Genomic DNA, 27868 nt, shown 5'->3' on the forward strand with positions numbered 1-27868 from the left:
CATGGAAGTTAGTCTCTAAGGTGCCACAAATACTCCTCGTTCTTTTTGCTGATACAGACTAACACGGCTACCACTCTGAAACATGGAAGTTTTGGAAGATGATTACTTGTTTTTAATTATTTCCTTGAAGTAGTAAGTTTTGAGAGCAGACTTTTGGTCTGATCCAAAGCACTTTGAAGTTCATAGGAGCCTTTCATTGACTTCAGTGGGATTTTGATCAGACCCTTAAGGAGGCAAGGGTGGAGGGGTCAGGAAGGGATTGACAAGTGCTTTTTAGATTAGTACTGTGTCTTGTGGCTAACAAGTCATTTGGTAATAGCAAAGCCAGCTCCCCCCGTCCAACTTGGGGGGGAAAGCTTCATTGATATTTATGCAATTTTTAATTTAATAGGAAAGATTGTTCTGAATGAAAAGTAACAGTGAATTAAAAAATGTTTAAAATTTTTCTGCTGGTTACCTGATTTGGAGGTTTTTTGGTTGGTTGAGGCAGCAGCTAAAAACAGGTGGTTTTTTTTTTTGGGGTTTTTTTTTTTACACTATTTATCTATTTAGGAAATATTAACAGGTTTACAAATCTTTGCCATAGAAATATCAGAAACAAAGCAGTAATAATTACAACAATGAGCTTTTGTTTAAAGAATACAATAATCAGATCTCTCTATTTAACAAGCTGTTACCATATGACAGAGTGAGCATCAGGACAATACCTGTGACTGGTCGTTTCTAGTGATTTTAGTAAATTGAGTGAAATCTTGGATTGCACATATTGAACAGACTAGGCATGTCTATCAAATGTTGAATATTCAAAAAAAGTTGGGCAGGTGTGCTGGGTTTTTTTTCTTTGTGTTTTTTTTGCAGATGAATGTACTTTGAATAAAAGTTAACCAAATAACGAACCTGTTTGCCCCTGGTCTATTTTGCAAGGCATATAATTGATGTTACTTTTCCCCATATTTTATTGAACCATTCCCTCTACAGTTGGATAAAACTACTTTTTTAAATTAAACATTGGTAAGCTGCATGCAGTGCTGGAGCTTTCTTGTTGATGGAATTGACGTTATAATACCCATATGTGAAAATCAAATCCCAAGTATATAGGACAGTGTGATTTTTGGCATCCCCTTTAAGAGAAGCGCAATCTGAAATCTTCCAGTGCTTTAGTTTGGAAACCAGAAGATTAATGCTGGAAGAAGAGATTCAGTGCTTCCTGATATCCTGAGTATATGGTGTATTCTCAGGATACTGATTACGGGCCTGATCGTGAGAAGTGCTGAGCATCCTTCACGCTTGTTGAAATCAATGAGAATTCTCAGCACCACTTTGGAGAGTGAACCCTGCAAAGTGTAATCATTTACAAAGAGAGGGTTGAACTGGAATTAAGTCAAATGAACTTTGATTAAATAATGCAAACCATAACCCAGTGCTTCTCTAGGAAAAAAACCTCATTTCTTTTTTAGATTTCTATTTTGATCCCATAGCCTGCACTGAGAGAACCTTGACAGATAATCTGGCAGCCAAGGAGCAGTCTCATAAACTGCCAGGCTGCCTCATAAACTACTCGTATGTACCACTTTAGATCCCGCTGCCAGCCCTTGCTGAAGGCTACAAGCCACCAATGGATGGAATCAAGTTTTGTTTCTCTAGGGCAGCCTCATCGCTCCTTGCCATATCTGAAGTCTGGAAGTAATTTGCATTAATAGCACTGATTTCTATAGCATGCTAGAGTTCAAACCTGGGAACAGATAGTGTATGAAGCCCAAATCCCAATAGAAACTGAATCTATTAGACATAGGGTTGTGGTGTCTTCTTAGTTAGTAAAATGAAGTACAGCAGAAAGTGCAGAGAGAGAGGTGTGTTTCTGAACGTATGTGTGGGAGGAACTAGCCAGCCAAATCTGAATCATAGGGATCTTTCTCCAGAGAAAAGTGTTTGTTTTGTTTTTAACAAAAGGCCAAATTTTGGTCCCACTGAAGTCAGTGGCAAAACTCCCAATGACATCGATAAGATGAGAATTTAACCCTAAATGATCCCCTGGCTAGAAACAGAGAGAACTGGATGGGGCAATGATTGCTCCACATCCTATTCTGTTGATTGATGATGTAGGATGGCCTTACCTGATCCTAATGCAGGGGTCGGCAGCCTTTCAGAAGTGGTGTGCCGAGTCGCCATTTATTGACACTAATTTAAGGTTTTGCTTGCCAGTAATACATTTTCATGTTTTTAAAAGGTCTCTTTCTATAAGTCTATAATATATAACTAAACTATTGTTGTATGTATAGTAAATAAGGTTTTTAAAATGTTTAAGAAGCTTCATTTAAAATTAAATTAAAATGCAGAACTCCCCCCGGGCCAGGACCAGGCAGTGTGAGTGCCACTGAAAATCAGCTTGCATGCCGCCTTCGGCATGCGTGCCATAGGTTGCCTACCCCTGTCCTAATGGATGATCCTGGCTCTGTGCTTCAGGGGAACGAAAACTCTTCACTCAAGGTCTGTGGACAATATCGTGATAAGGAGACAGTCCATTTAATATGTGGTACGTCTTTTATGAGAGGACACTGTTCGGCTCCAGCATGACTTGATTATCTAATAGGTCTTTTTTCCATCTCTTATTATTAGGGGCCTACTTAATTCACGATTTTGCAGATTTCACAAAAATTGTGAATTATGGGATTGTTCACAAAATTAACCTTCAAAATAGAAATATGTATTATTGATCAAACATGCTGCAAAACTTCCGTGATTACCACAATGCAAAAACAGTTGACTATAATCATGTGATATCATTCCAATCATCAAAGTGGATAGTAAGAGTGTGTGTCAAGTTGCATGATGTAGACTAAAGTGAGCACGGCAGTCATTATAGTAGATTGTTGATTGAGTGTGTGTCAGCATTTATGATGATAAGTTGAGCAGGACAGTAGTCAGGTTGAGTGAAAGGATCGTTGTTGCATATAAAGATAGCTGACAATAAATAAAGGCAAAAAAATGTCAGCTTTGGATCATGTGAAGCAGTACCCGTTAAGAACCTTATATGCATATGGTAGTAAATTGTTTTGTACATCTTGCAATGTGACTCTGGATTTGTTCAGAAAAAAACATGATCAATCGCCATTTTAAGCCTGAATCACATATTAAACAAAAAGCATGTGCAGAGGCTACAGATCAGAACAAAAAACAGGCGACAGGGTCCATGATGTTTAAAACAACAACTGAAAGTAGTTTAGCAAAAAGAGATGCTACAATGGAGCTAGTGGAGGCCTTTGCTGCTGTCAACATACCTTTAGAAAAAATGGATAATCCAATACTAAGGGAGTACTTTAGAAAGCATGTACCAAATGCTGGCAGTTTCCCGTGTGCAAACAAACTTCACATTATCTAACAGAAGTATTTGCGAAGCACATTCAGTCTACAAAATCTGCACTGGCGAAATAAGATTCCATTTCAGTTGTAGCTGACAAAGCAACAGATGCACAGGATAAGTACATACTCCACATTTTTATTTGTACCTGGCAGCTGGAAAGGTGATCGTATGCCTGTTTTCCTAACAGACCCTGTTCAGATCAAGTTGGTAAATTTTTTTCAACTGTATCGCAAGCGGTAGCAAAGGCTATTGTAAACTACAGGTTAGATTTCAACAAGGTCTCAGCATTTCCCTCTAATAGCGTGATATACGTGCGCAAAGCTTTCTCTGCTGTACTACAAGGAATGATGCCCAATGCAATTCACATTACCTGTAATGCACACATTCTTTCAATGGCCAGTGATATCTGGCGCACACGTTTCCCTGATGTGGATGTGCTGGTTTCTTCTTTTAAAAAAATATTCAAGCATTGTTCAAGTTGTAAACTATGATTCAAGGAGTCCGTGGCCAGTCAAAGTGGTAGCCAAGCAGTGTCGCTTCCACTTGAACCAGTGATTACAAGGTGGAATTTGTGGTTTAATGCAGCTTCTTACTATGCAAAGATTATTAAATACTACCAGCAATTTGTGTGTGAGGAGCTTGAAATCACACCAGGCATACAGTCTTTGCTTAAAGTTTCTGATCTGTTAAAATAGAGCAACATTGAAGACCAGGTGAAGTTAGTTGGTGGCTGAGAATACAATCCAGTTCATGCAGCTTCTAACATGGTTTGAAAGTCGGCAGATTTTGATTCACAAAGCATACAACAAATTGATAGATCTGATCAGCTGGACCGAAGATACGGCATCTCAAGAAACTTCAGACTGCCAAACTGAAAATAGCCACAGACAAGAAGTGTTCCAGTCAATAGCAGAAAAGTTAAACCATACTACAGGTACGAACAGTCATTGCAACCTCCGTTTAAACGACCAGCTGCCTAGTTTTTGAGTGTTTGTTTGCATTTTTGACCCAAATCAGGTGCCTTTTCTGTGTTTTGACCCTGAGCTAATTCAAGCAATTCCTGGATGGGAGAAAAATCATGACAACAAACGTGCTGCTTACCTGACCTTTGTCAAAGAATGCCAGATGCCAGTAAAAGTAACTGAATTTTGGGGCTCTATTTCTAATTGGTTTCCAAAACTCTACAAGTTGGCAAAACACTGCCTTACAATTCCTACCAATTCTGTGGATGCAGAATGTGCAATTTCAGTGTATGGACAGAAGATGTCAACTGCAACTGCTGGTGGATGCTGCATGCTATCTTTAACAAATAAAATTGACTGTTTTATTTAGGTAAGCATAAATGTGTATTTCTAAGCTTTATGTACAACTTTTGAGTATTATTTTATTATTAATTAATTTAGCAGGCTCCCTTATCCAGGGTGACTTACAAAGGTAACTGTGCACTGTACAATACTTGTTATACATATACTGTATGAACACATCTGCAAAATTTTCTATTTATGTTGTGACCAACCCATAAAAAATGAGTGATTTCTCTGTGATTTAAGTAGATCCCTAATCATTACCATAATCCTGTCTAATTGCATTTATATTTGGCGATAAGATCAGTGTCCAGGTGTAACTGTTCTGTAACATATTGATATGTAACTTGGATTCTGCCACCTATTTGGATGGAAGTCAAAGCGCAAAGTGGCATTTTCATATGGGTCATATGGCAGCAGCTCTTAACCAGGGATGCTGTATAGGTTGGGTGAACTTCAGAATCTGCTGAACCAACAGTTTTTGGAGGTTATAACTGAACTGCTCAAGCATTTTGCTAACTCAGCCTTTTTCCACTTTGGTGCATGCTACCCTCTTGAATGTTCCTGAGAGCACCAAAAGGGGTTGCTGCTATCAAGCCTTGTCTGCACTGAATTTCTCAAATTATCTCCCTTTCACCGGAGCTTCCAGCAATGGTGCTCACACTAGTACTGACCAGCTGCCAGCAATTTTACTAGTGTTGTCTAGAATTTGGGAGCCAGTTTTGTAGCAGTGGTCTCCTCAACGTGATGTCCAAATGTGATGGCACCAGAGGGATGATGTACTGACAAATAACACAAGGGATTTGGGAGATATTGATGGGTAGCTGGACAGGATGGGCATTTGGGAGCCAAAGTGGTCTGGGTGTGTCTAGCAGCGTCAGTAAAAATACACATTACCATTCAATACAATATAGCCCTGTCTCCTTTCAATACAGTGCTATGCAAACAGTGCTGCAGACCCTGCAGCCATAGGGGGGCCACTGGCTCATACAGGCTCTACCCCACTAGTGATAGGTTGACATGTTAGTGTGGTATTTACTGCACACATTTACATGCCATGATCCTGCCTGGGTGGGATGTGTTTTGGCAGAGCTTTATGGGGATCATGACATCTCCCTGTTTATCATGGCACTGGCTGGGGTACGTCACAGTTTCTCCTCTTCTAGCAGGAAACCTCCATCTGTTATTCCCTTAGCTTCTTACACAAACACACAGTAGCTTTGGACATATTCCGTATTCCTCCCACCGTTTCCCTTCTTCCCTTTTGTAATGGGACTGAACCACACACACAGCTGGCACATTAAAGGAATTTAGGCAGGTGGGTGTAGAAGGTCATATGCTGATGATTGGGCATTGCAGCTGGGTTGAGGAGGTGGGAGGAGGCCAGCTGAGTAGCTCCAGATTTGCTTGAGCCAGCCCTGCATCTGACAGCATAAGATGATTTAATGCACTCCCATCAGAACAGTGATTGCTTTAAAGCTGCCTCTGATTCCTCCTGTCCTCCATCGCTCAGCTCCTGTCATAGCTTGTTTACAAACTACACCATTCTTTATAACAAATACATTCCTGATTCCCCCGCCCTCCAAGCCCTCAACAAGTTTGTGGGAGACAATACAACAGAGATCTCTGTGGACGGTCAGATTGCTCCTCCAGAGGTGGAAGCATCAGGATTGATGGATAAACACTGTGTCAGAAATCTTATGCAATGTAAATCTTCTCTGTGTGTTTTAAAAATACATGTATGTGTTTCCTACAGAGACACTAAGCACTTTAACAATCAAAATCATATTGCAAGAACAAGGATGCAAGAACTGCAGGGACTGGTAGTTTGTGCAGTAAATCTCCTGCGCGACTCCACAGTAGTAATTACTATGTGAAAGTAATAACTGAGCTGTGTTGAGCGGTAGGCCAACTCCCCCAGCTTTCAGAGGATAGCATGTTTCTCACGGGGAGGCTCCTGTTTGTTAAATTAGATATTGTGTTGTATTTCAGAAAAGGTCACATTTAACCAATGCTGCTTCTGCTTTATTATCTTGGTACAACAGTGTAACCTCCACTGGCACATGATTTGGTTTCCTATCCAGTCCTGCTTCAGCTGCCTGATTCTGTGCATCCTGCCAGTACGATTATGTTGGCAGCAGGCTCTGCGCTCCTTTATTTATTGCAACATTAAAGATGCATACATTTATTTTTACTGTGTTCATAATTGCCATAAGAGCAGGAAATTGTATTCCAAAGTAGCACTTACAAAGAGGATGGAGGGGAGGGTTGATGCTACAACTGAACATCCCAAATTTTGAGGAAATTTGGACTTGGGTGGGTTCTTTGTGACTCAAGCTGTTTTTTCCCTTTTATTCCAAGCTATTTTTATTATTATTATGTGTATTATGGTAGTGCCTAGAGGCTCTAACCAGGATCTGGGAGAATAGGAAAGGGTGAGGCCCATGTATCTCCTGTAGGGAGATGCAAAATGAACAGGAGTACTTGTGGCACCTTAGAGACTAACAAATTTATTAGAGCATAAGCTTTCGTGGACTACAGCCCACTTCTTCGGATGCATATTGAGAGCAAAATGTGGCTCTTTCAGGGGTGCTGTCTGCCTGCTAGTGTCCGCCCATGTCTCCCTAAGCCGACTGTGTCACAGAGCTCTCTTGGTAATGTCTAGTGCTGTCTGTATCATTGATATGCTGCCATGTGTGTAGTGCGTACTGCAGCGAGGGAGCATTGAGCAATGTCAGAGCCTGGCCATATGGCACCATAGGAATATGGGGGGTGAGAGGAAGAGAGAGAACGAGAAAATCCGTGCTACTGGGTCCGAGGTGCTCCTAAAAGGTGGTGGTGTTTTGTTCTGTTTAGTGGCGTTAGGAAGGATAAAGAGGGGGAAAGAGACGCATGGCTGGAGCAAAGAGACTCAAGACTGTTCAATGTACCCATTGCCCATGTCTGAATAATGACTCCAGGATGTGCTAATACCTGATTATTAACAGAATCTTAGAGTTACAAAGCAGGAATAACTATCAGGCCCTGGTGCCCATCCCCTGTCCTGGCCAGTCCACACTGATCCCTGTGGTATATTCTGTAGCACTTTGCCCGCCTGTGTTTTGAACAACTCAAGCGATGCAGCTTCCATCACTTCCCTTGGGAGACTATTCCACAGCCTAATCGACTGTGACACTGAACCTTTCTTTCTTTCTAAACAAGTTCTGGTTATTCAATACCTGTTCCTATGAAAACAAGGGACAGTGGGATTTTTAATACATGTTTAAACTATGTTGTTTTACGTTCAGACTTTGTTGGGGGGAGGGGTTTGCTTGCAAACAGCATAATTACAAGCATTGATTTTTGTCCCCCTCTCCTGTCCCATCCCAGTTTTAAGCATACCCGTCATTGTTTGCTTTTGTAATAGGACATATCTGAGTTTTATTACTCATACTGGTGTTTAACAAAAAGATTTAAAATAGGGCTGTCAAGTAATTTAAAAAAGTAACCGTGATTAATCATGCGATTAATCGCACTGTTAAACAACAATAGAATAACATTTATTTAAATATTTTTGGATGTTTTCTACATTTTCAAATATATTGATTTCAATTACAATACAGAATAAAAAGTGTACCATGCTCACTTTATATTTATTTTGGATTACAAGTACTTGCATGTAAAAAAACCAAAAGAAATAGTATTTTTCAATTCACCTAATACAAGTACTGTCATGCAATCTCTTTATCATTAAAGTTGAACTTACAAATGTAGAATTATGTAAAAAAAAAACTGCATTCAAAAATAAAACAGTGTAAAATTTTAGAGCCTGCAAGTCCACTCAGTCCTACTTCTTGTTCAGCCAGTCACTCAGACAAACAAGGTTGTTTACATTTGCAGGAGATAATGCTGCCCTCTTCTTGTTTACAATGTCACCTGAAAATGAGAACAGGCATTCGCATGGCAGTGTTGTAGCCGACATCGCAAGTTACTTACGTGCCAGATGCGCTAAAGATTCACGTGTTCTTTCATGCTTCAACCACCATTCCGGAAGACATGCATCCATGCTGATGACAGGTTCTGCTCGATAACAATCCTAAGCAGAGTGGACCGACGCATGTTCATTTTCATTATCTGAGTCAGATGCCACCAGGAGAAGGTTGATTTTTGGTGGTTCGGGTTCTGTAGTTTCTGCATTGGAGTGTTGCTCTTTTAAGACTTCTGAAAACAAGCTCCACACCTTGTGCCTCTCAGATTTTGGAAGGCACTTCAGATTCTTAAACCTTGGGTTGAGTGCTGAAGCTATCTTTTGAAATCTCACATTGGTACCTTCTTTGCATTTTGTAAAATCTGCAGTGAAAGTGTTCTTAAAATGAACAACATGTGCTGGGTCGTCATTCGAGACTGCTATAACAGGAAATATATGGCAGAATGTGAGTAAAACAGAAAAGGGGGACATACAATTCTGCCCCAAGGAGTTCAGTCACAAATTTAATTCTTATTTTTTTTAATGAGCGTCATCAGCATGGAAGCATGTCCTCTGGAATGGTGGCCGAAGCATGAAGGGGCATACGAATGTTTACCAAATCTGGCACGTAAATACCTTGCAATGCTGGCCATAGGTGCTGACTTCGTGGGTGCTCCGGGGCTGGAGCACTCACGGGGAAAAATTGGTGGATGCTCTGGACCCACCAGCAGCTCCCCGCCCCCCATCACAGCTCACCTCCGCTTCCGCCGCCTCCTCTGAGTGTGCCTTCCCCGCTTCTCCTCCCAGCGCTTGGGAAGGAGGGGGGAGGAGTGGGAACATGGCGCGCTCAGGGGAGGAGGCGGGGCAGGGGCGGGGATTTGGGGAAGGAGTCCAATGGGGCAGGGAGGGGGCAGAGTTGGGGCGGGGACTTTGGGGAAGGGGTTGGAATGGGGGTGGGGTGGAGTTGGGGTGGGGCCGGGGGCAGGGGATGCAAACACCCAATGGCGCCTGGAGAAATTGGCGCCTATGATGCTGGCTACAACAGTGCCATGCGAACGCCTGGTCTCACTTTCAGGTGACATTGTAAACTAGAAGAGGGCAGCATTATCTCCTGCAAATGTAAACAAACTTGTTTGTCTGAGTGATTGGCTGAACAAGAAGTAGGACTGCGTGGACTTGTAGGCTCTAAAATTTTACATTGTTTTATTTTTGAATGAAGTCATGTAACTAAAAAAATCTAAATTTGTAAGTTGCACTTTCACAACAGAGATTGCACTATAGTACAAGTACTGTATTAGGTGAATTGAAAAATATTCCTTTTGTTTATTTTTACAGTGCAAAAGTTTGTAAGCAAAAATAATATACACTTTGATTTCAATTACAACACAGAATACAATATATATGAAAATGTAGAAAAACATCCAAAATATTTAATAAATTTCAATTGGTATTCTATTTAACAGTGCAATTAAAACAGCGATTAATCGCGATTAATTTTCTTTAGTTAATCGTGTGAGTTAACTGCGATTAATTGACAGCCCTAATTAAAATAAAGCGCCCACTTTAAATTCTCTAGCAAGAGATTACCTTGCTGGTATTTACATATCTATGCAATAAATATTTTAACATGTTAATTATACACTAATAAGAAAAATACCTTTTGAACTTTCTGCCAAATTGCCACACGCAGAACTGGATCCATCAGGGAATTAAAAGCAATTAGTTTTGTAACAGAGTGTGGTCACATTGTTTCTTCTCTGCAAATTGTTCTGTGGTCACCAGTCAGCCTTTTTCTGTCAAATGTTTATATAAAGACTGGCAGGGCTTGGAGACTTCAGCTGTCTAAAAAAAAAATAACGTAGGACATTTAAGGTATTCATTTTGCATCAGATCTATTTCTTGCTCTCTAAGGGACAAATTCAACCTTCACACATATGAATACAGCTGAAGTCAATAGGAATTTTGCCAGGGTAAGGCCAGAGGGTTCTATCATGCAGCTGTACTACATGTGGAACTCCCACTCTGTTTACCTCATGCATTCCTAGTAATCGTTTTGATCCTGTATAAACTCCTAACAGCTCCCTCTCTGAGGTGGGTCAGTATCATTATCCCCATTTTACAGATGAGGCATGGAAATGGGAAGGTCAACATTTACAAAAATGTCCATTAATTTTGTGTGCTTCTATTTTGGGGGGCTCAGATTGATTCTCTGAAGGCAGCGGTGCTGAGCCACTTGCAGCTCCAATTGACTTCACTTGTAGTTGGGGTTCTCAGCATCTCTGAAAATCATACATCCTATGCTGGGCCACTCAGAAATTGCGGTACCCCAAATTAGAGGCCACTTTCAGAAAGTTGGGCCTTACCAGCTTGTTCCAGGCCACATAGCAAGTCCGTGTTAGAGCCAGAACTAGAACCCAGCTCTCCCAATTCCGTAGCCAGTTCCTAGCTCACTAGACTACACTGTCTCTCTAGTTTTGAATATACCCATCCCAGGAGCATCTGGGTGCCATTAAAGAAATTGGGAATGCCTCATGCAGGCTCATATTTTGAGTAAGGACTGGGTCCAAAGAGGATTGCCCATGTAGATCTGAAGGCAGACATTGTCCCAGTTAAAATGTCCCATTTTACACTCCCCATATGGGTTAAACGCCCAGTGGGCATTGTGGGAATTTTACCTGAGTAAGGATAAGCAGGCCTGGGCCCAGTGTGTGTCTTTAGGTGCAGGATTTACCAGTTAATTGCCTTTGTCCTTAATACAATGAACCTTGCAAACCTGAGGTTCCGGTTAGGTGAATCACATTTATAACTATCTTTCTTTTCTTTTCCTCCTTTCAGACTGAAAACTACTCTTTTGATTCCAACTATGTGAACAGCAGAGCCCATTTAATAAAGAGGTATGTGGGTTTGCTTGAAAATGTTTCGGTTTGCATAGCCAAATCCAGATTGTTTAGCACTCTTTTCTGCCCTATTATATGCCTCTTGATGTTTTGTATGCAAAATGTTTCTGGAATAATAATTTGATTTTTTAAAACAGTATTTACTTCCTATTAAATCCCATTGCTTGTGGTTTTTAATAAAGGGAAATCTTTTTTGTTACATTTGCCTCCTCACTGGGAACTAGCAATGACTTAGGCAAAATGCTGTTACCCTGACAACTTTAAAATTCATAGACTTTATTCCATTTGAAAGCACAGGAATAAAATGATAGATCTGGATGGTGAGAGCTCCCTGACATGTAAGGAGGGAAAAGAAACTTATTTGGGGCCAGGTAATTGGGTTTTGATATTTGTTCACTGTTTTAGTTTGAATATTAAAGCAAAATATAATTTTGATGGGATTTTTTCCCATTAGTACTAAATCATCAGCCCATTTTCATCCCAGCAGTTACCCCTTGGGTGAATTTGGCCCACTGTGTAAAATTCTGCTCTAAATTACATCCTAGGTCTTCCTCAATAGGAGAAGAAATGAGCCCAGTAGTTAGCTAACATTTCTGTTACACCACCTTAACCACATTGATTTCAACTGGGTTGTATCTTAACTAACGGAGAGATGAATTTAGTTTGTGGGGGGAGTCTTAAAAACTTTCAGTTCCCCCATTCCACTTCCCAGTCAGTAGAAGACCCTAACACAGCAAAATGGCTTCTAATCAGGAAGCCACAATTCAGTGCAGAAGATCTGTATCCACTGTAAGTCATGGAGCTCTGCTCTGGGAGGGTTTATTGCACTCCAGTTTGCAGAGTGGGACTAGACAGGCCAGGAGAGGTGGAGGAACAGAACTATTCATCCATCGCCTCTCTTCCCCACTCAGGATTCCCTCCCATCCCCAACTCTTGCTCTGGGAGGCAACTCCTGGACCAAATTCTGCACAGTTTTATCTGTGAAGTTTTATTCATGAAGACAGTGGAGTAGCAAAGGTGTAACAGAGCACAGCTGGGCCCTGAACTGTTTAAATCTTCTTCCAATAGTAGAGAAAATCCAATTACTTTACTGGCTAAAATCCCATGTATTTACATCTTAAAAATATAACAAGGGGAATTACAAGTGCATTGTCTGAGCAACTTCAGTTCAGACAGTGAAGGGCAGGCATATTTGTTTGCATTGTTCATGATGTTTAACAATGATAATGTGACTGCTGGAGAGAAATGGGCTGCCTGCAACATATCACTCCTCACAATATAGTCAGGATTCATTCTTCTGAAAAACAAATCTATTAATCTTTTCTTTTTTACACCTAACATAAAAGCAAGCAGCATTCCTGACTCCCACAGCAAGGTTTACTCCAAGCCTGTATTGTTCTGGGATTCCTGCAATTGCTGATACTCAGAAACCTGCCTTTCCTTTAAAAAAGTGGCAGTGGTGGAAACATGTTGTCTGTGACTGTGTTGCATTATGGCCTGTCTCACTGCAAGAAAGACAAATGCATTGTCATGCAGATTGCTTGCACATTTTGAATGGCAACTCTATGTGCAATGTCCCCCCCCCCCACCTTTACTTGTCTTGCACTTGAAGTCTAATGAATGTCATAAATGTGAGGCAGACATTTGAGAATTGAAATGTCATCCATTAAACACTGGAATAATTTTCATTCAGCAAAATCTTTGTTTTTGTGGAAATGTTGTAGTTGCTCTACCTTTGCTATGTGACTCTCCCAAAATCTGTCAGTTTAATTAATCTCTTTATACCTTTTTTTTATTTGTGTCTCTCTCTCACACACACAAAAATTAATTCTGGATTTAAAGGACTTTCTTAATTTAAAATTCTCTGATGTTGCCTGGAATCAGTCAGTGGCTTCAACATGGACATCTTTATTTAAAAGGTAGTGTTTGAAGGTTTATCAATTTAAATGTATTTTCACAGTTCCCCCCCTTTGTGGTTCTGCAGAGCACGAAATGGTAGGTGGTTCACTCGATTTCCGTGGAGACACAAAGGGGCTTTGCAAAGTAATGAAAATGTCTATTTCTTCAGTGCTTTAAGGCACAGGCCGCTCCCAAGACTAAATGATTTTAGTCAAAGCCAGCTAGCTGGAGAGTTTGGGCCAGATCCTCAGTTGGTAGAAAGTGGTCCAGTGAAATCAATGCTTATTTACACCTGCTGAGGATATGACCCGTTTGTCCTTTTTTGGTAAAAGCAATGTTGAAAGACATTGTGAAAGAGAGCTCCTGGATAGTTAGCCCTGACGCTGAGATTTGAATTGCCTGCCTAGATAGATTGTAAGCTATGTGGGGCAGGGACTTTCACTTACTCTGTTTGTACAGTGCCTAAGCGCAATGGGTTCATCTTGGTTCATCTCTAGGCGTTCCTGTACTACAAAAAGAAGCAATTAAATTAAATGGAGAGGGACAATCTCCGCCTCATCTTGGTCAAAGTACTGTCAGCACTGGAGTAGGAGGAGCAGTGCTTAATTTGTGCCAGGGTTTGCCAGGGCTGAGCCCTGACACCTCTAGGTTTGGCTCCAGCACCTCTGGGCTTGCCGTGTCAGTTATGAAAGTAAAAAATTGCTTGAGCCCTGGTACCTCTTTCATTACAAATTAAGCACTGGGGAGGAGAGGGCTTAAATGAGCCCTCCCTTCCTTGTTATCCACGTGCTCGTTTAGATTTTGCTGCTTCTGTTCCTTCTCAGGCATTCTCCTTTACAGACCTTCTTTTCTAGAGTGTCTCTGTCTCTTTGTGGATGGGCAGCCTATATATTTCACCGACTTCTCCTCAGCAGTAACCAATTGATTTTACAATGCTGCGGTGTCAGCTTGTCCTCTTTGCTGCCCTGGGGGTTCTCCGTGAGCTAGCTACATTTCAGAATGGACTATGTCTGATTTTAGCCTGACGTCTTAAAGCTTTACCTTGTACACCAGTTTGCATGGCTGCCAAGAGTTTCTAGGATTTGTTGCTTCCCATTTTGCATCCATCCTCAAGCCAGAGAAGAAAATTTCCCAGCCCTCAGCTTTTTGGGCTCTGAGCATCTACCGTAAGAACTTTCGCCCTCAGCTGTTGTTGGGCGCTGTTTATGATATGGGCTTGCTCTTGCAACATTTTTTCTAATCAGTGCTCTGCTGCTGTCTCTCTCCATAGCACATGGAAGGCAGCGAAGCACCATTTATAAGGGGCGCTACAGGAGTAGACCTGAAAGTGAAATAAAATGGAGCTTTCAAGCAGATGCTGTTTCCAGCTTGCAATATAACAAGTCTATGGGCACTGTCAAGTGGGGGCAGCTTTAGTTTAGGTAGTTGAGAGCTCACCAGTTCTAGCAGTACTCACCATCATAAGTACATGGCCATGACTAGTGATTCTGGATGCCCGTCTTGAGATACCTTAAAGCAGGGGTCGGCAACCTTTCAGAAGTGGTGTGCCGAGTCTTCATTTATTCACTCTGATTTAAGGTTTCGCGCACCAGTAATACATGTTAATGTTTTTAGAAGGTCTCTTTCTATAAGTCTATAATATATAATTAAACTGTTGTTGTATGTAAAGTAAATAAGGGTTTAAAAATGTTTAAGAAGCTTAATTTAAAATTAAATTAAAATGCAGAGTCCCCCGGACTGGTGGCCAGGACCCGGGCAGTGTGAGTGCCACTGAAAATCAGCTCGCGCGCCACCTTCGGCACGTGTGCCATAGGTTGCCTACCCCTGCCTTAAAGAGTCTGATTTTCAGAAAGTGCTGAGCACGTGCCTTTGGAAAATCAGGTCCCTTTGAATTGTCAAAAAAAAAAATCACTAGTCACTCTTGAAAATCTAAGCCACAGGGGAACCTGCTCAAACCAGTAATATCTTCACCTGTAAAACTAAACTTTGTTACATCAGTCACTGTATAAGGTCAGACTTATACAGAACACCAAATGCAGATGATGGTTTTCCCCCCAAGCCTTGCTCTGTATAGGATTTCCTGCAGGAGCTCCCTGTCTCTGTCTTTGATTCCCTCAGAGTCGCACCCATCTCTTTGTATACGTTGGTAGCATTAATAAGCTGCTCCTGCCATAACGACCAGAATTTACTCTGCAGTTTTATGCTAGGTTCTAACTCTTGCTAATCTGAGCTGTCAAGAGCAAAGTCCAGCATCCATATATGAGACTGTAGATCCTGCCATGGTCCTGTGAGGACTGGCCCCCAAGCAAAACTCCCCAATACTGGAGAAAGGTGTTGAGCAGGATGGCCAGAAGCTTTCACTGTGGTGCCTCTTAAGATAAGCTCTGTCGGGCAGGGACTGTCTTTTTGTTCAGTATTTGTGCAGTGCCTCGCACAATGGGGTCCTGGCTGTGACTGGGGCTCTTAGGTGCTTCTACAATACAAATAAACAATAACAGTGATAAGAATTGAAGTAAAACAAGCCAGTTTCCTTAAAAGAAGTCTGAGGCCTTTTAAAGTCTCATGGACCCTGGGAATTATACTCATCTGTTTCTTCTGGGTCTTGGTTACCTGGTCTCTGCCCAATAAAAGGCTCTCCCTGGCCTGTGTTCTATAGTCACTCTCTTCCAGGTGTCAGTGGAGTTGGCCCCAGCCTCATAAAGCCCAGGTGGCACAATGTCCTGAACATCTTCATGTCCTAATGCTGATGGTAGTCAGGGTGTGCTGCTCTGCTGGTACATTCTCTACTTTCAGGTCAATGCACCTTACCCAACACCTCATGCAGTTCTTACCATGACCTGTTAAAGGTAATCTCAGAAGTGTGTACTGTGCATTGCTTTTTCTTTTGCTACTGGGCTTGTTACCACCGTAAGAACTGACATATCAGATCAAACCAAGGGTCCATCCTGTTCCAGTACCTTGTCTCTAACAGTGGCCTGAGCCAGCTGCTTCAGAAGGTGCAAGAAACCTCATAATGGACAATATATGGAATAGCCTTCTTCACAGGGATTTTTTTTTTCCAAATACCGGGCTGCAACAGAAGTTGGTTTATGCCCTGAAGCTTATAAGGGGTTATCCTAGCTAATGTAATTTTGAATGTTCTTTTTTATATAAATGTCTAATCCTTTTTAGAATCCTGCTAAGCTTTTGACCTCAGTAATATATTGTTGCATTGAGTTCCACAGGATAGTTTTGCAGAGTATAAAAAGAATAATTCTGAAAACCAATGTAAGCTGGATTTTCTGTTTTGCAGGATGAATGGATATGGCGAGACAGTGCTACCTCTGTAGGGCTCCTTTTTCAGCAATACATTAGTCGTTGTCCTGACTGCCATTTTCTTTGTACCTTATGTACTCAGCAGCACAGCCAGGAAGTTCTTCCAGCCTGTACCTGGCACATTCAGCAATAGCTTGTCTGTATTCACAGGAGACCTTCATTTCTTTTCTGTTAGAATGGTTCAGAGCTGTATGTGACATGCCAAGTTGAATAGGTTGAACTGCTGTTATACTTTGTCTCTTCCTATTCTTCTCAGGTATAAGGTGATCCTCTGTTCCTGATCTTGCCTCCAGTCTGCTTCAGCTGTGCGCCGCTTCAACTTTTCGTCTTTTTGGCTTATTCCACAATGAGCAGCAGCACTTTGCTTGTGTGATAAATGAGCAAGATCTTTCTGTAATTCTCACAAACCTGTAGGCAGTTCCTGTTTCAGACTTGCAGCTAGTTCTAGTTGCCTACTGGAACGTGCATAAAAATCAATGAATAGAATTGTTAGTGTGTCATACTGGGAACACTCTTTTGTGGTTCTGAATTGTGACTACCTATGAAAGAGATCCCCCCCCCAGATAATACAGCCAGTATAAGTCTTGCTTCAGGGTTATGACATCATCCTGGCTACAAGAGACTTTATCTGATCAGACTTGACATGACAGTAAATCATTGTTCTTTCTTTAACCCAGCAGTTCAACTTTCAAGGACTTAGAGGGGAATAGTCTCAAGGATAGTGGGCATGAGGAGAGTGACCAGACTGACAGTGAACATGATGTCCAACGGGGCCTGTACTGTGATACTGCCGTCAACGATGTGCTGAACACCAGTGTTACTTCCATGGGGTCTCAGATGCCTGAACAAGGTAGGTTGTGTCAGTTCAAAATAATGTATGTTAAGAGGGAGATCTATGGAGCTTTCTGACTGTAGTAACAGTAGATAGCTGGACGCTGATGGCTAGAATATATTCTTGCATGGGTGTGCAATAAGGATGCTTAGCACTTACTGCATATAATGCTTTTCATCTTCCGAGTGCTGTATAGATGTAAATTAATCTTCACTACCCCTGTCAAGTAAGTAAACAATGAGGATTATCCTCCATTTCACAGATGGGGAAACTGAGACCCCCCTGAGTTTTTATGTGAAAGCTATTCAAGTGGCAGAGTTAGAATTAGAGCAGGAGTTACTTGTTTCTGGTCAGGTGCTTGCTGCACTAGACCTCACTTTCTTAATCAAAGATCACATGCCCTATTTTTGACACGCTGTAGCAGGATTTCAGGAAATCGTGAGCAGACATCATCCACACAACATTTCGAAAAGGTCGGCTGAGCATATATACACATTATTCACACATTCCACAGGAGATTAGCTCAGTCAAGTGGGCGAGGCATTTGTGTCTTCCCCTCCACCCCATTAAACTGCAGTTTCACCTATTACACATACCCATATGCAGAGTTGGAAAATCAAGCTATGATCTAAACCCAAATGAGTGTTAGCTGGAGGAAAATAGTCAAAAGAGTTCAGCTGAGCCCATTCCTTCATATGTACTTGGGCATGAATGTCGCTTTTAATGTCTTACTGATGCAAACATCCTCTGTAAACATCCTGTCATTTTCAATTAAGATGTATGAATGCAGTTTGGTGCTCAAGCTCAGAGAAGCCTTAGGGATGCTTGGATATCTCTTGAGAGAGGCTGTAGCTGAGGCCCAACTGGAAGCCCCACTGCTAAAAGACTTAAGGATGTGAAAACAAAGTGCTGTGATTATGAACTGGGCTTCAGCTGTTGAATTCGATTCGTGGTAAATATCATTAAAAGCCTTTGTTTTAATGTGTAAAAGAGTCAAATGGGGAGAGTTCTCACCATCCGTGTCGTAAAACATTTCCTCTAAAAGAAACAATGATCACTATGGTAATTCCTGAGGGATGCTGTTAAATGGCCATAGTTAACCCTGGAAAACTGTGCAAGTTGGAGTACATAGAGGTCACCTACCAATTCTATACTGTCAGCCACATTAACTGGAGAGCAGTGACATCTACAATGATAATGTATTTTCCAGACAACCATACTGTGGCTAAAGATGAAAAAATTAAACATTTATATAACTATACAGCGGCAATTTAATTCTCCAAGGACTAGCACTGTGTCAGAGAATGCAGGCTGATAGGTATCATTTATTATTCTTCTATTACAAAGGAATGCTTTTTCATTTCGATCAGGAAAAGGTTTCCTAAGATGCTCCTTGCAGTAAGAGACGGCTCTGGGAGTGAAAATGCTCATAATTGATTCCTGTCCTGTTGGAATGGTCTGAACAACATCTGTTAATTTTTTTGTCACTTTTTTTTTTTTAGCAAAAAACAATCTTGGTGGAGTGCCGGATAGGATTTGACAGAGATTACATTTCTGACAAGGTTGTGCACTGCCTGCAGTGAGAATGAATTGAGAGGAATGGGTTGGAGTCAGACCTGGTCAGTAAAGAGACACTAGTGATAAATTTGGTTCAATATATTGGAACCAAATCTTCCAGTATTAACTGCTGGTGAAGACAAATTAGGTGGGAGAGATCCAAAAGCACATATTGGAGTCAGGTGCCTGACTCCCAATGACCTTTAATGGGAATTGGGTGCTTATCACACAGTGTGCATTTGCAGAGCTCCCTTGTGGTTTATTTCTTTGAGGGAAACTCAGTTAGTTGCAACTTCCGGCTCTTGTTCATTAAGATTTGTCACATATGTGAGTATCCTCATATTTATGCCATGCCAGGATTATTCACTGTGCCCTGATTCTGTAAATCACTTAAACACATCTTAACTTTAAGCACATTAATAGTCCCATTGACTTCAGTGGGGCTACTCACATAGTTGGAGCTAAGCAGGGCCTAAGGACTTGTCTACACTTAAAATGCACAGCTGCACTGCTGTAGTGCTTCAGTCTAGACCAGGGGTCTCAAACTCAAATGACCACGAGGGCCACATGAGGGCTAGTTCATTGGCCCGAGGGCCGCATCACTGACACACACACCCCTCACTGCCCCCGGCCCTGCCCCCAGAGGGTGCATGAGGGGTGTGGCGGGGGCTCAGGGCAGGGAGTTGAGGTGCAGCAGGGGATTGGGGTGCAGGCAGGGGGCTCAGGGTGCCAAAGGGGTGTGGAATGCAGCAGGTTGCTCAGGGCAGGGGGTTGGGGTGTGGGGTGCAGCAGGTGGCTCAGGGCAGGGAGTTGGGATGCAGAAGGGGTGTGGGATGCAGCAGGGGCTCAGGGCAGGGGGTTGGGGTGTGGGGTGCAGCAAGTGGCTCAGGGCAGGGGGTTGGGTATGGGGTGCAGCAGGGGGCTCAGGGCAGGGAGTTGGGATGCAGGAGGGGTGTGGGATGTGACGGGGCTCAGGGCATGGGGTTGGGGTGCAGCAGGGGGTTGGGGTTCAGGCAGGGGGCTCAGGGCAGGGGGTTGGGGTGCAGAAGGGGTGTGGGGTGCAGCAGGGGACTCAGGGCAGGGGTTTGGGGTGAAAAAGGGGTGTGGGATGCAGCAGGGGGCTCAGGGCAGGGGGTTGGGGTGTGGGATGCAGCAGGGGGCTCAGGGCAGGGGGTTGGGGTGTGGGGTGCAGCAGGGGGCTCAGGGCAGGGGGTTGGGGTGCAAAAGGGGTGCGGGATGCAGCAGGGGGCTCAGGACAGGGGGTTGGGGTGTGGGGTGCAGCAGGGAGCTCAGGGCAGGGGGTTGGGGTGTGGGGTGCAGCAGGGAGCTCAGGGCAGGGGGTTGGGGTGTGGGGTGCAGCAGGGGGCTCAGGGCAGGGGGTTGGGGTGTGGGGTGCAGCAGGGAGCTCAGGGCAGGGGGTTGGGGTGCAAAAGGGGTGTGGGATGCAGCAGGGGGCTCAGGGCAGGGGGTTGGGGTGTGGGGTGCAGCAGGGGGCTCAGGGCAGGGGGTTGGGGTGCAGAAGGGGTGTGGGATGCAGCAGGGAGTTGGGGGGCGGGGTGCAGGAAGGCTTCGGGCTCCGGGGTGACAGCGGTGCACACCGGGTCCGGGGCCAGGGCAGGCTACCGGCCCCGGCCCCACTCCGGGAAGTAGCTGGAACCATGTCCCTGCGGCCCCTGGGGGAGGGGGACACAGGGCTACGCACACTTCTTGCCGCTCCTCCGGGTACCTCCCCCGAAACTCCCATTGGCCGCGGTTCCCCATTCCCGGCCAATGGGAACTGTGGGGGGAGGGAAGGGGGGAGCGTGCCTGGAAGCCAGGGCAACACACAGACGGAGCCCTCTGCTTTTCCCTCCATCACGTCCCCCCTGGGACGTGATGCCAGCCGGCATGGGGCTCGAGGGGGGCAATCCTGCGGGTGTAGTTTGCCCACCCCTGGCCTAGAGGTAGGCCAGAGGGAGCGGGGTCGGGTTGCTCGGCGGGCCACAGGAAATAGCCCCGCGGGCTGCATGTTTGAGACACCTGGTCTAGACAAGGGTTAGGCAACTTATGGCACGCGTGCCAAAGGCGGCACGCAAGCTGATTTAGGGGCACTCACACTGCACGGGCACCGGTCCGGGGGGCTCTGCATTTTAATTTAATTTTAAATGAAGCTTCTTAAACATTTTAAAAAACGTATTTACTTTACATACAACAATAGTTTAGTTATATATTATAGACTTATAGAAAGAGATCTTCTAAAAGGTTAAAATGTATGACTGGCACGCAAAACCTTAAGTTAGAGTGAATAAATGAAGATTCGGCACACCACTTCTGAAAGGTTGCCGACCCTTGGTCTAAACACTACTTACGCTAATGGGTGGGATTCTCCCTTTGGTGTAGATAATCCACCTCCCCAAAAGGCAGTAGAATTCTTCCATTGACCTTGTGCTGTTTACACGGGGACCTAGGCCAGCTTAACTATGCTGTTCAGGGGTGTGGATTTTTCACATCCCTGAGAGAGATAGTTATTCCAACCTAATTTTCTAGTGTAGACCAGGCCTAAGTGCTTTACTGGGTTGAGGTCTGTCCTGCCCTCCCAAAACCTGTGGCTCGATATTGCCATCTAGCTGGGTTTGACTGAACACTCTCATGTGAGCAGGGGTTTTTAAATGGGAGGGAGGAAGACCTCTTCTCTGAACCCTGTGATAGAGCAGCGGAAGACCTAGTTATGCGCTCTAAGCCAGTGTTTCTCAAGCTATCTGATGTGGGGGACCAGCAATTTTTTTTCCCCAGTGTGCCAGGGACCGGTGCCATAGCCTATTTGACGCTCTTATGAGGAAACTCGCTGTGGACAGGCAGCCGATGACTAGCGGACTGGCACCGGTCCGCGGACCACCACTTTGAGAAGCACTGCTCTAAGCCATATGCATTTATGTGGTTACAGCCTGCATCAAAATTTTGATCTGGATACTACATGACTGAAGTATTCCTACACATCCTGCTCCTTCTAAAACTGCTCATTCTGGTGTCTGGGATGCTGCTTCTCTACATCCTTTTCTGCTGATGGCATTTCACATATACTTAGAGAACTAACACGCTGAGGGAGGGCTGTATTTGGATCTGGTGTAAGAGAAGTACAGCTCCATTGGAGTCACTACTTACCTCAGGTCTGACTTTGGTCCTGAATCCCTACTAACACTGTTGTGGTGGCTATTTTTAGAAGTGGGAGTACTCTAGACCAAGCATAGGACAGCATTAGTAGTATTTATGTTGATATTATGCTAGCATTCCTGGGCTTGTGGAGCTGCAGGCTGCTTCCACCGTCATCTGCGTGTTTCAGAACATGGTTGGGCAAGTATTGTGGCTACTCTAACTTTCTCCTGACGCCTGTCTCCTCTGGCATTCACAGCTTCCAAAAACTAGGCACCTGTGTGCGTGTGTTGCTGCTTCCAATTATAAAAAGGTGGGTACACACTGTATAGTAACACATAACTGAGGCCCCATCTACTTTGCAGCTAAATGGACCTAAGTTCTGTTGCAAGGCCCCTGGATTCTGTGACTTGCTGATGCAGCATGCTGGAAATTTTGCGATGGCTTTGTTTGGGGATCTGAATCAACTATGAAAATGAATAACAGAACCAGTTAGTGCTCCTTGTGTTACTGATTTCGATATTCTCTTCCATTTATTCTATGTTCTCTTCTTGGTATCAGTTTTCAGTGTGCCACGGAGTTTTGTATTGACAACACGACTGCTTCAGAGGAGATCATAAGGGGAAAGTTGGAGGCTTTGGCAGCTGGGTGGGGAATAATTGGGCTTTTGGCTGCTGATGAGACACATGGTCCATCTGGGAAGGTACCACTCAACATGAGTGTGGGTGGCAGAATCTGGCTCTCTGTTACATGCCTACAGACACAATTTTGGCGCAGTTTTGAGAGTTCTCTTCGTTTCCAGTAATAACCCTGAAAGATCAAAAATCTGAATCGGATACACTGGTTTTAGAGTACTGTGACTCCTTTCACTACAATGGAATAACTTGTGATTTGCGTGTGGTTAAATTAAATCAGAATCAGGCCCCAAGTATCTGGAATATAAACCCAGTCATCAGTTTAGTGGGAGCTCTCCTGAACCAGTAAACAATTCAGGATTGGTGATCTAGACAAGAAGCTAAGTTTTACATAAGTGTTCTAGAGCTATAAGCAGTCTGCCTTACTATTTCCATTTCTGGCAGCTGCGCAAACAATTCCTCTTCATCAGGCAGGGAATATGACTCTAGTGGCCTAGCTAAACATGGATGGAGAAACCAAATACTAGGTGATCAAGGAGTCTGTTCTCTTGGTCAAAAGGGCTTGGTTAAAATTTCCTGCCCTAGGGCAGGCTGGGGTGGCCAAACTGGACAGTCTCTACGGTTTTTTATTTAAAAAAACAACGGGGGGAAAAGTTAACTAAGAAACCACACAAACTTTCACATACATCACTAAGGAATTTTCCTTTGCAGGTGACTTTTAACAGATGGAAAAATCACCAATATGTTCCAATCTGGAGGTCTATTTCCTGCACATACAGGAAAATGGGCTCAATTATCTACAAGCTCTAACTTCTATTACCTTGGATTGATGGTTTGGCCATTGCAACAAAGCCTGTTGCCAACTCTGTCCACATATCTTTTCAGGGGATACCATCATAGGACCTAATCACATCAGCCACACTATAAGAGGCTTGTTCACCTGCACATCTACCAATGTGATATATGCCATCATGTGCCAGCAATGCCCCTCTGCCATGTACATTGGCCAAACCAGACAGTCGCTACGTAAAAGAATAAATGGACACAAATCAGACGTCAAGAATTATAATGTTCAAAAACCAGTTGGAGAACACTTCAATCTCCCTGGCCACTCAATTACAGACCTAAAAGTCACAATATTACAACAAAAAAACCTTCAAAAACAGACTCCAACGAGAGACTGCTGAATTGGAATTAATTTGCAAATTGGACGCCATTAAATTAGGCTTGAATAAAGACTGGGAGTGGATGGGCCATTACACAAAGTAAAACTATTTCCCCATGCTTATTCTTCCCTCCTCTCCCCCCCCAGTTTCTCATATCTCCTTGTCAATTGCTGGAAATGGGCCATTTTCATTACCACTACTTGACAGCTTCTATCAGCAGGAGAGAAAAAGAACTCACCTTAACTGATCACTCTCCTTATAGTGTGTATGGTAACACTCATTGTTTCATGTTCTGTGTGTGTGTGTGTGTGTGTGTGTATGTATATATATATATATAATCTTCCTACTGTATTTTCCACTACATAGCCCACGAAAGCTTATGCTCAAATAAATTTGTTAGTCTCTAAGGTGCCCCAAGTACTCCTGTTCTTTTTGCGGAACACCTGTTGGCACTCTTAGCAGTCAGAAGGCATGGGCTGATTGGCCATTCTGGGTGGGGAAGGGCTTTGCATCCCTGTGCTGGTAGGGAGCTGATCTCCATGCTGGTTGTGAATATGTTAGCATGATTGGGTGTATTAGGTAAAGACACAGGATCCACCCTAAAGGGTCCATTGGCTGGGAACCTGCTGCTGAGGGACAAAGACCCTCTACTCCATGTCACAGGTAGGCGTAGTGACTTTGGTGGGCTAAGGACCCAGTAGCCTGCCTATAACTTTGGGGGAAATTTCATCACTCTCTTACAGTCCCTGTGCAAGATAGCTTCATAAAGCCCAGTTGCTCTAGTTTTAGCTAGAATTCAGGAGTGCCGTCACATAGGCCAATTACACTCTGGGAGGCATGGGGTGTGCAAAGTGCAGCCCTCCTGTGTCTATGGGGGAAGCGGCACTCAGGAGGGGATTAATCCCTGAATGTGACATGCATGCAGTGCAATGATACCACTGTGTCCCACCCCCTCCCCCGCATGTGCCCACCCCCTCCCTACTTGGGAGTTTTGTTTGTGTGGAGAAAGGGGGGTGGGAGGTCACCTTTTAGTTCTGGTGGGGCTATGTAGGAAGGTTGCTGCTGAGGGGTGCTGAATCAGAACATTTGCTAGTTATCCTGGCCCTGCCCTGCCTTGTACTCTTGCTCCTCAGCTGATGCGAGGGATTCAGGTCCATGATATTATTAAACTCCTCCTGGTTTTTGTTTTTGTTTTGTTTGTTCAAATGAAATGTGTGACCTGGACTACTTGACAGTGTCCCTTTAATTGTGTGGCTTTGGACCCTGAAGTCAAGAGGTGCTGAGCATGCACCACTCCGCCAGAATGCAATGCCTTTCCCCCTTTCCTTTCTTTGGAAATCATGTAGGTGCCCCATAGTGAAGTATCACCTCTAAAATGGCAGATCCTAAGGTCAAGGGTAGCAGCATGTGGTCAGAAATAATATCCTGAGCTCTACTGCTTAGCATATTTTAGAAGTCGGAAGCATGCCCAGTCCCTCTTTACCTCATGATCTTAATTATTGATTATAAATTCATCATTTGAAAAGATTACTTTAATTGCTGTAATATGCACCCAATTTGGAGTTCATTACCACACTGAATTGTTTTCCTTTTCCTCCTAATTGATACCAAATGGAACATACAGGAACACACACACTAACGTTTCTTTGCCTTTCTCGACTGAATTTACCTACTGCAATTTAATCATTTGTTTATTTCTGGAGATGCAGGGCTTTGCAATGAGTTTACTCAACATATTTATTTATCAATTCTTTAATCAATTGAACTTTCACATAGCAGGTTTGTTTGGGAAAACAAGGTTTTGAAGAAACTGATTCCTTTTACACCTAACTGCTGTTGCAGCTTTGGTATAACAATGTGCTGTAGAATGCCTAATTCTCCATTGCATCACTCCAGTTTTATTCCAGGGTATTGGCCCGAACCTCTAATGAAGGTGCATATCCGCTACATTGATGTTTCAACTCAGTATATGAAGCATTGCTGGAAATCACGATTTCCACTGGTGGTGTAAACTTCTAATAGAGGTTTACTTTGTGTGGAAATTGTGATTTCCACCAATGAATCATATACTGAGTTTGAAATATCAGGGTAGCTACTGGTGCAAAAAGCCCAGCAGAGAAAAGGCCTCAGTCAAACAATGGCAGGTTACAACGCTAGTGGCAGAATGTTCTTTTTTATTTTATTTTATTTTATTTTATTTTATTTTGAAACTTCTTAACATGCATTCCTCCCAGCCTCTCAGCAAAGCGGGAAATTCTTGGTGTGGAATATTTTCTGACATTGCAAGGCAGTGTGGTGCTCTGTTCCATAAATGGTAGCATGGACCAGATGTTCATAGAGTAATTGAAAATTCCATTTTATCAGAATAGCATTTGCTGTCAAAAAGTTTTATCTTTACTTCAACAAAGAGGTTGATTAGATCCCTAAGGACCTGAATTAGCATCTTTGAGGCTAGATATACTGTTTTGCAATTCATGTAGTTATTTCTCCCTTGGTTTTGCTCATTCAGAGACTTTTTTTTTTAATGCCTTCGTCCTCTTGCAAACATATTAGTTGCAAAAGTTTAGTGCACTCTCTCTCTCTTTTTCTCTCTCTCGGTGTGTGTGTGTGTGTCTATATAGAGAAATATTTAGATCTCCTCAGTTACTTTTTCTCACCTTGTTATGAGCTAGAAGCATATATGTATTTTAAAAACGTAAGCCATAGAAACACTTGCTTATCTAGAAACAAAAGTGTAACTGACTACTTCAAATATTTATTTATTAGCTGCAACAGAGACTTCAAACTTATCTGAATTCCCAGTTGTGGTCAATATTTTTAACATCTGTTGTAAGAAACAGTGTCTTGCGCAAAGAAGCAATGATTCATTGTTTATTCTAATATTTTTCCCCTCAGATTCTATTTTTATTATAATCACACACAAATCATAAAGTTTGTGGTAGAAATAACTATAGCAATAATAGAAAAGCTTTAAAAATCAAGGTGAAGGGGTTTGTATAAACTGCTTTGTGTCACTCGTGTATCTTCAGAGAACTGATTCTAAAAGCACCACTTTTTATTTTACTAGTAACAAAGCAGCAGCAAAGATTGGCAGAAAATATCATCATCAAGGGCCTGATCCTGCAGACATGCGTGCGTGGGTAGTTAATTGGGCCTGATTTTCATTTACGCTGGGAGCGTCAAGGGATCTTTGAGTGGAAATGAATTACATTTTTATTCCTAATTTAAGGCCCCCTTACAATGCTCTGGCAGTGGAAAAGGGGCCTTAGTGTAGATAACTCACCTGCATAAGTGTTTGCAGGATTAGATCCTATTCTGTTCTATACAGGGTCTCACACTATGCTGATTTCCATAGATATCTCAGAGCACCTTCCAGTAGTGCATTAAACAATTTGATTAACATTTATAATTGGAAATATATATATAGCTGACATAACTTGTTGATTTTGGTCCGTGTTTCAAACAGACATTTTATACCAGGGAGTCCTTTTTGTACTGCAAAACGCCAGTTAATGTAGTCTGTTTTTGTACCTGTATGAAGATTTCAGTGATATAGTCTAGGACAGGGGTCGGCAACGTTTGGCACACGGCTCGCCAGGGTAAGCACCCGGGCGGGCAGGGTCGCTTTGTTTACCTGCAGTGTCCACAGGTTCGGCCGATCGCGGCTCCCACTGTCTGCGGTTCTCCGCTCCAGGCCAATGGGGGCGGCAGGAAGTGGCGCGGGCTGAGGGATGTGCTGGTCACCGCTTCCCGCTGCATGCCAAAGGTTGCTGACCCCTGGTCTAGGACTTTGGATGTAAAGGCACTGCTGCATTTAAAAACCAAAA

At 43.1% G+C, this 27868-nt stretch overlaps 1 protein-coding gene across 8 annotated transcripts in view; it reads left to right on the forward strand.

Moving 5' to 3' along the window:
* The window catches only part of PCDH19 (protocadherin 19), a 127932-nt gene that overhangs the window by 53928 nt on the left and 46136 nt on the right, over window positions 1-27868 (forward strand). For 3 of the 8 annotated variants that reach the window (XR_010590229.1, XM_042853328.2, XM_042853325.2), the window contains 2 exons: window positions 11447-11505; window positions 17400-17572. The exons of 1 other annotated variant lie outside the window; for it this stretch is intronic. Coding sequence is in view for 4 of the 7 variants with exons in the window: in XM_042853328.2 (XP_042709262.1) it covers window positions 11447-11505; window positions 17400-17572 (232 nt within the window). In the remaining 3 variants the exon portion in view is untranslated. Of the gene's footprint in view, window positions 1-11446; window positions 11506-13350; window positions 13428-17399; window positions 17573-27868 lie in introns of all 8 variants that reach the window. 4 more of the 8 variants (XR_010590230.1, XR_010590231.1, XM_042853326.2 and 1 more) reach the window with 4 other exon arrangements.

Source organism: Chrysemys picta, chromosome 9 (assembly GCF_011386835.1).
Source record: "Chrysemys picta bellii isolate R12L10 chromosome 9, ASM1138683v2, whole genome shotgun sequence".
In the NCBI taxonomy this organism is placed as follows: Eukaryota; Metazoa; Chordata; order Testudines; family Emydidae; genus Chrysemys; species Chrysemys picta.